At 40.2% G+C, this 12,813-nt stretch overlaps 1 protein-coding gene across 2 annotated transcripts in view; it reads right to left on the bottom strand.

Moving 5' to 3' along the window:
• The window catches only part of LOC114031464 (transmembrane protein 181), a 90,954-nt gene that overhangs the window by 21,125 nt on the left and 57,016 nt on the right, over nt 1–12,813 (bottom strand). For both annotated transcript variants that reach the window (XM_027846534.1, XM_027846535.1), the window contains exons 4-7: nt 9,984–10,074; nt 9,495–9,616; nt 6,536–6,655; nt 2,736–2,816 (exon numbers count right to left, since the gene is read on the bottom strand). In XM_027846534.1, coding sequence (XP_027702335.1) covers nt 2,736–2,816; nt 6,536–6,655; nt 9,495–9,616; nt 9,984–10,074 — 414 coding nt within the window. The remainder of the gene's footprint in view (nt 1–2,735; nt 2,817–6,535; nt 6,656–9,494; nt 9,617–9,983; nt 10,075–12,813) is intronic.

The following is a 12,813-nucleotide window of genomic DNA, read 5'->3' as shown; positions in this document are numbered from 1 at the left end:
TTGGGGAGCGTTAACAGGAGCACGCTGGTGGTCTACAGCCGGTACACTTCACCTTTGTGGTGTGAAGGTAATCTTGGGGAGGCTAACAGGAGCACGCTGGTGGTCTGTAGCCAGTACACGTCACCTTTGCGGTGTGAAGGTAATCTTGGGGAGCGCTAACAGGAGCATGCTGGTGGTCTGTAGCTGGTACACGTCACCTTTGTGGTGTGAAGGTAATCTTGGGGAGCGCTAACAGGAGCACGCTGGTGGTTTTTAGCCAGTATACTTCACCTTTGTGGTGTGACATTTACGATCACACAGGGTCTCAGGTGTAGAACTAAATGGGGCCTCACATACCATCTAGTCCAATCACCTCATTTTAAAACTGAGGAGACTGAAGGCCAAGGAGGTTTAAGTGATGTGCTCAAGGTCACACAGGAAGTGTGTGGCAGGGCTGGGATCCAAACCTCTTGACTCCAAAACCAGCGCTCTTCCACCACTAAGTCCTACATACATACAATGGTTGAGCTGGAATAAACCTCAGAAATCATCTAACCCAGCCTCTTCACTTGAGACTTGAAGAAACAGACTCAGAGAGGGGAATGGACTTACCGAAAGTCCTACAGCAAGTCAGAAGTAGAGCTTGAGCCTGGGAGCTAGGTCTCCAAATGACCAACCCACTACACTACGCGGCCTCTCTAGGGTGGATACTGTATAAAATCATTTTCTTTCCGCCTAAGTGTTTAAAATGCAATTTTAAATTAATACATAAAAATATAGTTATGTCACTTTTAAAGAGTAGCTTCTGGTTAAGAAAAGATGTTTGTATTCTTAGTTTAACATTTGTTATTATAGTTAGATAAACTGTAGAATCAATATGATTTATATTAAAAATACTAAAGCTATTACATTCATTGGCCCTGGGATTCATCAAAAGAAGTATGATATCTGCAGCTAGGGAATGAGAGTCCCAAAACTACATCTCCATATACACAATATTAGAACTAGAAGGAACTTCAGAAATCTAGCCCATTCTCCTCACGTGAGAGGTAAGGAAATCCACAGTCTAAAAAAAATTGTTCACTAGTCTTTTCTATGAAACATAGCATAGAAAGGATATATTTAATGGAATCAAAAACTCAAAGACCATGAGGACAATGGTTTATGTTTTGTTCTGCTTTTTAAAATAGTCTCTAACAATTTCCATTAGGCACCAATTTCACTGGGCCAATAAGAGAAAATGATGATGTCAATCAGAAACAAAATAAAATCAAAATTTTCAGTGGATTCTTATTTCCTACAATATAATTTCTAACTCACTCTACCTGCCTTTCAATGCCTCATGTGTGGCATGATTTTCAGTCCTTTTATCATCCTGATCATCCTTATTTGGATAGCAAGGAATAGTGGGTTCAGCTACAAAATCAGAGTTGGACCTGGCTTTGAAGCTGCCTCATGTACTTACTAGTTGCATGATCATGGAAAGTCACTTATTTTCGTACAGCCTCAGTTTCTTCATCTATAAAATGAAGTTAATAATAGCTGTACTACCTGCCTCACAGCCCTGTTGAAGGAACTTCTGAAACCTTAAAGTGCTATATGAGCCTCATCATTATGATGTTCTGGCTTGTCAATGTCCTCTCCAAAACGTACCACCCATTACTCCAGATGTGGTCTGACCAGGACACTGAGCATCTATTAATGTGGCCAAATGAGATACACCTGCACAGGCCTTGGTTTACGGCTTAGTCACAAGTACAGAAGGCCAAAGTGATCACTTCTGACCAAGGAGGCATCAGGAGCATTGCTGCATTCATTAGAATTACTCTTACAATAAGCCTTACAAGCGAGGAGTTCACCAGAAGCTAGGTTTCTATTGCTCATATCCCAAACAACTGCCACCAAATGAGTTCGATGATAAGGGGATATCCAACATGACAGAGTCCTATCACATACTCACACAGCAGTTTTAGGTCCTTTCCAACTCTGAAGGCTGTAGCCTATGACCATAGATTTAGAATGAGAAGAAACCTTAGAGATCACAGAATCACAGAACCATAGATTTCAAGATGAAAGGGACCCTTATCATAGAACTTTCTGTGTCATGGACCTCTGGCAATCTGGTGAAGCCTATAGGCCTTTTCTCAGAATAATGTTTTAAAATACCTAAAATAAAATATATAGGATTACAAAGGAAACTAATTGTACTGAAACTATATATACCATACTTAAAAAACAAGTACACAGAGCACAGATTAAGAACCCTTTCTACAAGGGACAGAGGTAGAAGATAGGGTTTGGACCTGTGATTTCACTGTTACAGAAAATTCCCGAATAAGGAAATTCCCTCCATCAGTGCAGGTCAGCCCCTTCTTTATAAGTTACAGTCTTAAAGAGAGGTTAAATTAATTGCCTGGGGTCACACAGATAATATATGTCAGATATGGGGCTTGATCCAAGATCTTTCTGGCCAGCTCTCTATCCACTATGCCCTACTGCCTCTCCAGTAACTACGCCCATATTAAACCATAATCTTTACTAATAGGTACCCTATTATTACTTGAGGGTACTCTTTTCCTTAACAAACTGCAGTTTGCTACCAGACATATTAAACATCTACTAACATATTTTACAAAATACCATTTGGTATTCAGTTATACTTTTCTAAGTTTTTTTTTATTTAATCACTAATTATACTAGTTCTATCTTCATTGGAAGAATTTTCAAATACAGGTTGACAGACGAAGAGCACTTACAGTGACGATGAATGTAAACACCACAAAGACAAATCGGAACCAAATTTCCAATTGTGAAAAAGATGGATTGTAAGTCCTCCACTGTAAAGGGGAAAAAAAGAGAAATTTTAACTGCTGTAGCTGAAAATAATTAAAGAATGGTATTTCATAGGATGACAGATCTAGAACATGAAAAGCTTTTATGGTCATCTGGACCAATTCCCTTATTTTACAGATGAGGAAACTGAGGCCCAGAAGGTCTAAGCAATTTGTCTAAGATTGCCAAGCTTTAAGAGGCAGTGCTGGTAGGAAAACCAGGTCCTCTGACTCCAAATTCAGCATTCTTTCCACTGCAAATCTTTGGCAAATCAACTCTCATGTGGATGTGGCATTATTTAAATTTCTATATACTAAGAGCATTTGTACATTAAGCATTTCACCAGAAAATGAACTCTGCCTGCCCTTTCAGAAGACAAATAACTTCCTTCATTAACCAGTAAGCATTGGCCAAAAATCTCAGCATCCGGCCACTTGGCATAATAGAACAGGACTTCCTGACATGGCTGCCCCCATTTAGTAGCAGTGTCACAAAAACCTATGGAGAGAACAGAGGTACTCTGCTACGGCAGAGATGCTAATGCAAATAGAGACCTTGCTGAAAATGAAAATACTGGCTCGATGCTATATGGACCTTTTTTAGAAATAGGATATTACTGCATGACACTCTGGCACCAGTGCAAAAGGCAGGACTGCAGCTAATCCTCTGTTTGATCACCAAATTTCTTTTCTTTCTTTTTTTTGGGGGGGTAGGGTGGGATGGTGGAGCCTCTCCTGGGTCCATTCCTGGCTTTCAGATTTCATAACCAGGCTCTCTCTCGTGCTGGACACATTGGATACCTTCATTTTCATCTCAGGCCCTTGACACCCCTCTCCCCATATACATACCTCCCCTTTTCAGCTCCATTTGGTATGTAGTCTTGTCTCTCTTTTTGTTTGTATTCATATCCTCCGCACTTAGTATGGTGGTTGGCACACAATAAGTGCTTAATAAATCTTTGTTTCCTTCCTCCTAAATTTATAATCCTACCCTTCCTTCTTACACTAAACTTCCATTCCAGGACCTAGAATTTCACTGATATAGGGAACTCTCAGTGAATATATGTTAATATTCAAAGTGTCATTTAATGTGCAACTTATAGTCTGTTTACAGAGTAGGCTGGAGCACTAAAAGGTTAAGTGACCTGCCAGGTCGCAGCCTGCGTGCCAGAGGTGAATTAATTCCCATGCCTTCTTCACTGTGAGGCCAGCACTCCAGCTCCGGTGCCAAACTGCCTCCAGTAATCACCCAATGTCTCCCCCAACCACAGAGGTCAACACCACCCATACAGTTGTAATGAGTTAATACCAAATGCATCTGAGCTATACAAACCCAAGTGCAATAGCTATCTTCTTCCTTTTTTTTTTTTTAAGGCAATTGGGGTTAAGTGACTTGCCCAGGGTCATATAGCTAGTAAGTGTCAAGTGTTTGGTCTGAGGCCTGATTTGAACTCAGGTCCTCCTGACTTCAGGGCTGGTGCTCTATCCACTGCACCACCTAGCTGCCCCTGCGCAGTAGCTATCTTACTACAGTCATACCTTGGAGGATATCACCAATACTTAGTAAATGGGAGAAGTGTCACCATTAACTACCATGGATTTTCTGTAAAGGTGCTTAGCATCACATTTCTTACATTTAAGAAATGAGAATCAAAATTTCCTATCAAAAAAAAATGGGAAAAGTCAAGTCAGAAGCTTCCTGTCTCAGGAGCAGGCAACCATGCAAGGGTAACATGTTCTGCTTTTATTTTACATACTCGACTTTAAGAGTAACAGTGTTGAAGCTAATTTCTCTCCAACTGCTCACTTAATGGAGAGATATAGAAAAGAAAAGGGATGGTGAAGGGGAAGGAGAAGGCAGGCAGGAGAAAAAAGTCAGCGAGCAGTGCTGTTGGTACTTGTTCTGGAGAACTGCACTTATTACACATTTTAAAAAATACCATGAATTCTTGGGTTTGTCATCTTTTTTTCCCTTTACCCCGAATTTTAAGAATGTTTTCCTCCATCTAACTTTCCACCAATAAGCAGCTTCCTTTGTAATGGGAACTAGTAGTCAGTCTGAACTGGTTCCTTTGGGTACACAAGCACAACGCCTCAGCTGACTGTTCATTTGTGTCTGGAACCTGGGGAGGATGCAAAATAAAAGGGTAAGAACAGCTAGTTATCTGTGCTCACTTGGGCTCTGGACACCAGAATACAGCATCGCAACTCCATGGAATACAAATTAGGTCCTCACTTGTCGGCCTGAACTCAGAGGATATTAGAAATGGAAGGGACTTATTTTACAGATCGACAAAGAAAGGCTCAAAGAGGTTAAATAATTCGCCTAGAATCATACAACTCATTAATGTTAGAGTCAGGATCAGAACTTAGAAATAGTCCTTTCTGTTGCAGAAATAGATTTTCTCCTTTTACTTTTGAACTTCAAAGATTATCTTGGATGAATGTTTTGAAATGAATAGAAATGAAAAGAATATTTTCCCATGGAATATTTAGATTTCAGAAAATTTAGTGTTTAAACCCTGAGAGGTGTCAGTCAATTTGCTAGCTCCAGCTTCAAAGTCCTTTTGCTATTTAAAAACTACAGGAAACTCTTCACTTTACTCTTTGAGGGAAGAGAACCAGCTCATTTCATTGTGCCTGAAGATCCCTTGAAATCAGTATTTTACTTCATATTTTGAGTCATCCTGTATCACTACAATCCCCAACACAATCTTCTTGGTCTAATTGTATCCTTTTGGAGTAAAGGAATCCCGAAGCAGGCTGAGTGGAAAACACCTCACAGAATAAATAGGCTAATTGCTAGGCACCGCTCTTCCAATGCTTTTATCTAACTTTCAGAGATTCTGCCCTGCATAGGAAAGCCACAGAGGCCACCAGGGGAGTCAATTATGCTTTCCTCTAGAGCTGCTGCCAACATGAGCTCAGAGTTACTTGCAGATCAAATTCCTAATTTCTTCACTCAGAGATTTCAACAGGGAAACACCACAGTTTAAAGGAAGTAAAAAGATCTCAAAGGAACATCTAGGTAAAAAAACACAATACATTATTCCTGAACTCTATAACCAAGCCTTTTCTGGAACTTTCCATAACCTGGAGCCTACCTCAGGAGCCCTTTCACCTTAGAAGGTCATTCTGTAAGGCCCTCCCACACTTCTCCCACCTGTGAATGCCTCCATTTTGTGGAGGAACCCAAGCTGTCCTTCATTCCCCCGTCCTGGGTCCATTCCTAGCTTTCAGATTTCAAAACCAGGCTCTCTCTCATGCTGGACACACTGGACACCTTCATTTTCATCCCAGGCCCTTGACACCCTTCCCCCCATATATATACCTCCCCTTTTCAGCCCCATTTGGTATGTAGTCTTGTCTCTCTTTTTCTTTGTATTCATATCTCCAGCACTTAGTATGGCACACAGTAAGTGCTTAATAAATCTTTGTTTCCTTCCTCCTAAATTTATAATCCTACCCTTCCTTCTTACACTAAACTTCCAGTCCAGGAACCAAAGCTTCCATTGCCAATGCTGCCTTCTCAAAGTCCTAGTTGCTGTGGTGTTTTATACAGGACCTGAGAATTTATAGTTAGGCTGGAAAATACCCTTACCTCCCTGATGTTTTTGGCTGACTGGAATCAATCCAGCTCAGACACTGTTAACAGTTCAATTCTACAAAAGGCCCCACAGGAAAGTGGAGCTCAGTGGGGATATGTGCTACACGGGCGTACTTACTGTGAAGTTCACGTCTTTGATGGGGATCTTCAGAGCTTTCACGTCCTCAAATCCCACGATGACAGTATACTGAGTGTAATTCAAATACCCAAGGTGAGCCACAATGATTTCAGCACATTTCTGCAAATAAAAGAAGTCCTGGCTAATTCAAGTTGCCGTCCCCAAGATCTACTTTATAGGCAAGGGGACTCGTGAAGAGTCAAATTTCAAAGAGAAGGTAGAGGATCAGAACTGAATTGGCAGGAAGAACAGCAAAGAAGAAACACAGTGACTGACATTCAGCTCCAAGAGAGGCAGCAAGGTAGTGAAGTGTATACAGCACTGCGCTTGGAGTCAGGAAGATGTAAGTTCAAATCCAGTTTCAGATACTTACTAGTTGTGTGACCTTGGGCAAGTCAAGCAACCTTGGTTTGCCTCAGTTTCTTCAACAGCAAAATGGTGATACCACCACCCCCTACCTCACAGAGTTGTCATAAGGATCAAATGAGATAATGTTTGTAAAGTGCTTAGCACAGTATGTGCTATTTAAATGCTTGTTCCTTTCTACCTTCCTTCCCCCCCCCCCCCCCCCCCCCCTTCTACATGACTGTTACATCTCCTTAAGTCTAAATTTTGGAAGAAAGGACAACAGTGGCTTTTTAAAAAGTGTAAATGACAGCATTTATGGCTCAGACTCTAAAAATTAGAAATAATAGAACAGTCACATTTAAAAATCATCAGGGGAATGTTTCAAGCAGAGACTAGGTGAACAGTTGTCAGAGATACTGTTGAAGGGATTCATGTATCAAGAAGGGGTGAGACTAGACGGTCTCTCCTGATACCAGGATTCACATAAATCGGAAGTTGGGGAGTTTTTTGGTAGAGACTCCCGGTGAGGAAACTCCCTCTACCAACACAAACCAGTAACCATTCTGGAACTGAAAGTCTTAGAGAAGTGCTTAGAGTACTGAGAGGTTAAGAAACTCTGATCCAACGTGCACCAGAATCTCGTCGTGAACCGTTAGCCTTCCAGCCTTCTTAAACCCAAAATCCACTCTCTACCCACTATCCCATGCCGCCTCTACACACTGCATAAATACATTAATGCAGTAGGATGCAGAAGGACTGAAAGTCTAACAGGTAAACAATCAACAAACTACCACAATTAATTAATTAGCCCCAGCTTGACCTTTTCACCTAAATGTACTCTGGCGATTATAAAAGGAGTTAGTTCCAAGCTTGCTGATTTTGTCTCCCTTATTAGAATGCAACATCTTGAGTTCCCCGAGCTATACCATCCTATATCTTGACCTGCATTAGATTGTCTAGTCTACACCAAAAACAAAAGCCACATGAGAATAACCAGGGCCTATTTACCAAGTGTGTTGGGTTTTTTATTATGTTAAATTAAGAATAAGAGTTCTTAACCTTAGCCCCAGTATGTCTGTAGGTTTGTATCTATCCCACAGCTCAGCAGGGCCGAGATTTAAAGCCAATAAGAAAGATGGAGCACTTCGCCAAGGATACTCACATCTGTAGTCAAAAAAAAAGGGAAAAAAGGACAAGCTGTGAATTGTTATTGTTTAAGTCATTTCAGTCATGTCTGACTCTTCATGACCCCATTTGAGGTTTTCTTGGCAAAGGTACTAGACTGGTTTGCCATTTCCTTCTCCAGATCATTTTACAGATGAGGAAACTGAGGCAAAGAGGGTTAAGTGACTTTCCAGGGGTCACAAAACTAGGGAACATGGTATCTCTGAACTTGTTCGAGGAAAGGATACCCAGGAGGAAAGGGTAGGCAATGGTGTGAAAAGTTCCAGAGAGATCAAGAAGAACTAGCACAGCTGGTCTGGTGACATGGAGATCATGAAATACAGTCTAAGTACTTTCAAAAAACAGAGAGGCCCAATAATGACTGGTTCCTCATGAAGGAACTCAGGCTGAGGGTGAAGAGCAGACTGGGCTGCAAACAGAGTAGATAGAGGACCAGCTTCGACAGCCTCTTTCAATGAGGCTTTGGATACTGTTACTGAATCTTCAAGAGAGGAAATAGCATCCTGGAGGGAGACAATTTAACTGTCATTCGGTGACAGTGAACTGCCACAGCTGGAAAGAGAGTGTGTAAGGCACAGAGGGAAGGAACTAAGAAAACCTCTTTTGTGAGGGACTGCCACCTAAGACTGAAACCCCTTTTGAGGGAACAGAGTTCGGTTCCTCCTCTGGAGAAGACAAGCTGGGGAAAATCTATCTAGAAAATTTGGAAGATTACCTGTCATCCTGAGAGAATTCAATGGTGGGCCATGGCACCAGTGTCCGGGAAGGAATCCATAGCTGAATTTAATGGTTAGAAGTAGGCTGTGATCTTTCTTATAGCTAATATATCGTTGAAATATTTAAATACGTCTTTGTGTTGTTACACTACTAGTAAATTGTATAGCCAGTAACTGTGATATTTGCTTAAGTCTGTAACAGACTAAGGGGGTTAAGACGGATACTTAAAGAGAAGAAAAAGTTTATGGGAAAAGGAGTTTTACTAGTAAAAAAAAAAGCAGGGTAGGGATTCAGAGCTAATTCACTGAAAGAAAGTTGCAATGCTGGTTTTTCAGCGTGTCAGCTATCCTTCCCAACTTCACCTTGCAAATTTATAGGAAAGCTATCTCTATCTTCACACAAGTCATTGATAAAAACTTCCGGGATAGTACAGTATGCCTTCCTACTTATGTCTCAAGCCAGTTAACTCTGTTGATTAGAACAGATCAGAATATGAAGCTTTTAAGTGTGGGAAAGTATGTCCTCAGCCCTTGGGAAACAAAGACAAAGACAAAACATTCCCCCAAGAAACTTAAATAGAAGGGCTTCTTAACCTGGGTCCTATGACTTTCACTTTTTTAAAAAACATGTAGGCAGGAGATGGAACACCATATACAAGGAACAAATGAAATTAAGGATTCAATTCCCATTTAGGATCATTAGCACATACCCCTGCACAGCTGAGGGTCCTCGTCCGATTGTGAACTTTGTTATGTACAAATGTCTTGCTTGCACCTTGGGTCACACCATCTACTTTCACAGTCATAGAAAAGCTTGTCTGGATTGTAGTGTCTACAAAAAGGAAAATGAAACAGAAGGGAAAAAGGAGTGCCGTCAATAAGCTGTCAGGCCCCACCACAGACATCAATCTTGCTAGCTGACTCAGTTATGGTCACCAGCATGATAAATTGCAAAGGGCCCCAGTGATCTCAAGGTGGTGCTATTGAGTGTGTCTCAAATGGCATTTGAAAGATACACTCCCATCCCCACAGCTATCAACTACAATACACTCAAAAGCAAATTATTTCACGAACAGTGAAATTAGATTTTGCCCCTCCATGTAATGTTTTCCCACATAAGAAGGCCATTTTAAGTCTCTGTAGCACTAGAGCATGATGCTTTACAGAAAGAAAACCTGTCCCCCAATCAGTCCTCTTACCATCTGACTGATCCAGCTGAATAACACACGTCAGCCATAACTGCTGATTATAAGTAGAAAGTGGTCCTGAATTGAGAAGAAATGGCTTTAGCTGAGGAAAAAGGAGGGGAAAAAAAAGAGCTAAGAGTCAGTTACACAGCATCATTTCCTGATCCTACTGAACAAATCACCCTGGCATAAAGGATTTACATTTTACATTTCACAATGTAGACTCCAGTTATTGTTCTGAAAATAGAAATACACATACGCTTCCCTTTGATGGTATAAATTAAATTATGTACCAGTGACAAGGCTGGGGGCCTGACAACCTGCTCCGATCATTTTATTCCCTTATTAGATCCTGAGCAGAGTTTTCATAGCCTGGAGCTATGGGGAATAAAGGGGAGAGTCTGACTTTTAATGCAAAGAAAATGCAAAGTGTGAAGGAAACAAAAAAAGGAGAAAAAAATAGCAAAATGATGAAATACACAAAATAAAAACATACAACAAGGAAATGTTTTTAATAGTTGCAATTCAGTTTGTATCCAGAATCATTAACTCCGTACACTGTGCTAAACCCATCTCTGATGATGTCTGGTTTTTTGTTTGCTCAGTGAAAGTCTGGTCTTCTCACCTAAGTTTACAAGGATTCACTCACAGGGTCAGGGTCATGGAGAGAGGCAGTCAGGAAATTGGAATTCAAGTCCGAGCTCCAACAAATAAGACAAGTTCAAATCCCAGCTCCGCTACTTATCACTTTATTTTGTTATTACGTATTTATTAACTGTATGACCCTGGGCAAATTATTTAACCCGTCCAGACGTCAGTTTCTTTATCTGTAACATGAGACAGTTGGACTGAATGGCCTCTAATATCCCTTCCAGTTTTCTGTCTATATCCTATATTACTAGTTGAGTTAACCCTATGAGAATATCTTAACCTCTCTATGCCTCAGTTTTCTCATCTGTAAAATGGGGTAGTAACAGCACTTGTGTTACCTATTGCAAAGGAAAGCATTCTGAAAAGCTTAGGGAAATACTTCTGCTATAACGCTTGTTGTGAAAATGTCAATTTGTTCCAACATGATAGTTATATTAGGGAACAATTTGAGCATAATGGGAATTTCATATTCACTTGTTCTGTATTTCGTAAGAAACAGCGTGTACCACTTCACAGTAACTCACAAGCTGCAACTCTTGTGATGCCCCAGCCCTGGTCTGGGAATCTCCAGCAGTAGTCTGAAGTAGTGGGCACCACCACTATCTAATGGAACATGAATGTATTTCTTTTTTTCCCCCACTTAACAGTATTTTATTTTTTCCAATTACATGTAAAGATAGTTTTCAACATTCACTTTTATAAGACTGTGAGTTCCAAATCTTTTCTCCCTTCTTGCTCTCCTGAAGACCGAAAGCAATCTGATATAGGTTATACATGTACAATCATATTAAGCATAGTTCCACATTAGTTATGTTGTGAAAGAAGAATCAGAAAAAAAGGGAAAAACCACAAGAAAAAAAGGGAAAAACCACGAGAAAAAAAAGTGAAAATAATATGCTTTAATCTGCATTCAGACTCCATAGTTCTTTCTCTGGATGTGGATAGCATTTTCTATCATGAGGCTTTTGGAGTTGTCTTGGATTACTGTATTGCTGAGAAGAGCTAAGTCTATCACAGTTGATCATCATATAATGTTCTCCTGGTTCTGCTCATTTTACTTTGCATATAAGTCTTTCCAGGTTTTTCTGAAATCTGCCTGCTCATCATTTCTTAGAGCACAATAGTATTCCATTACATTCATATTTCACCATATATTCAGCCATTCCCCAACTGATGGGCGTTCCCTCAATTACCAATTCTTTGCCACCACAAAAAGAGGTGCTATAAATATTTTTGTACATGTGGGTCTATGAATGTATTTTTTTTTTGATGAGGCAATTGGAGTTAAATGACTTGCCCAGGGTCACACAGCTAGTAAGTTTCAAGAGTTTGGGGCTGGATTTGAACTCAGGTCTTCCTGACTCCAAGGCCAGCCAGAGCTCTATCTACTGCGCCACCTAGCTGCCCCTATGAATGTATTTCTTAACCATTTATTTAACACATATAAAACTGGACTACATTTTTATTAGGTTCCTACTTTTTTCTACGTGTCACTGACAAAGTTTTTGAGTGCTGTGCTCCTAACCCCATCTTCCCCATAAAACCTACAGTTTTTATTTTAAGATTTTGCATAGCACAGTTATTTTTGGGAATTCATGCCACTTCACAGTAGAACTGACTGTATAACAAATATGAGTTACTATTATCACCAAGGATACTGAGTTTTCAAAAGCCACTGTACTAGAACCAGTAATTGAAAATTTGATGAACCTCACCCAGTTTTAAAGAAAAGGTTTTGTGGGGTTTTTTTTATAAGAATTTTTTTGAGGTACAGAGATACACTGAGTCCAGTCACAACTTGGCTATCTGGAATCTCTCTGTGATTTGGTTCTTACCTAGAAGCTTCTGTTTTAGAGGCAATTCCCTCTAGGAGGACATCTGCCTAGGTATCATTCCATCTTTTCCTATGTCTTACATACTCTAACTCTGTTCTTTATCTTCATTATCACTCTAATCTCTCCACCTCTCAGTTCTTTCCAAGATAGCATCCCTACACTGGACATTTGTGGAGAAATAAAAATAAAACGACATTTTAAAAAGGTGGCTATTTAAACAGCTGTTCCTAAAAAGTAGGTTGGTTCACAGACAAGTTGCAGGATCCACATATACATACATCACGGTTGTACCCTTTGTTAGGTATCTTTCCTTCTTGATTCAATAAAGTACAGGGAAGAAAATCTTGTCCCCTTTT

This window comes from Vombatus ursinus, unplaced genomic scaffold (genome assembly GCF_900497805.2).
Source record: "Vombatus ursinus unplaced genomic scaffold, bare-nosed wombat genome assembly UNPS02015175.1, whole genome shotgun sequence".
In the NCBI taxonomy this organism is placed as follows: domain Eukaryota; kingdom Metazoa; phylum Chordata; class Mammalia; order Diprotodontia; family Vombatidae; genus Vombatus; species Vombatus ursinus.
Note: the sequence above shows the minus strand (reverse complement) of the source record. Positions and strands in the feature narration are given on the sequence as shown.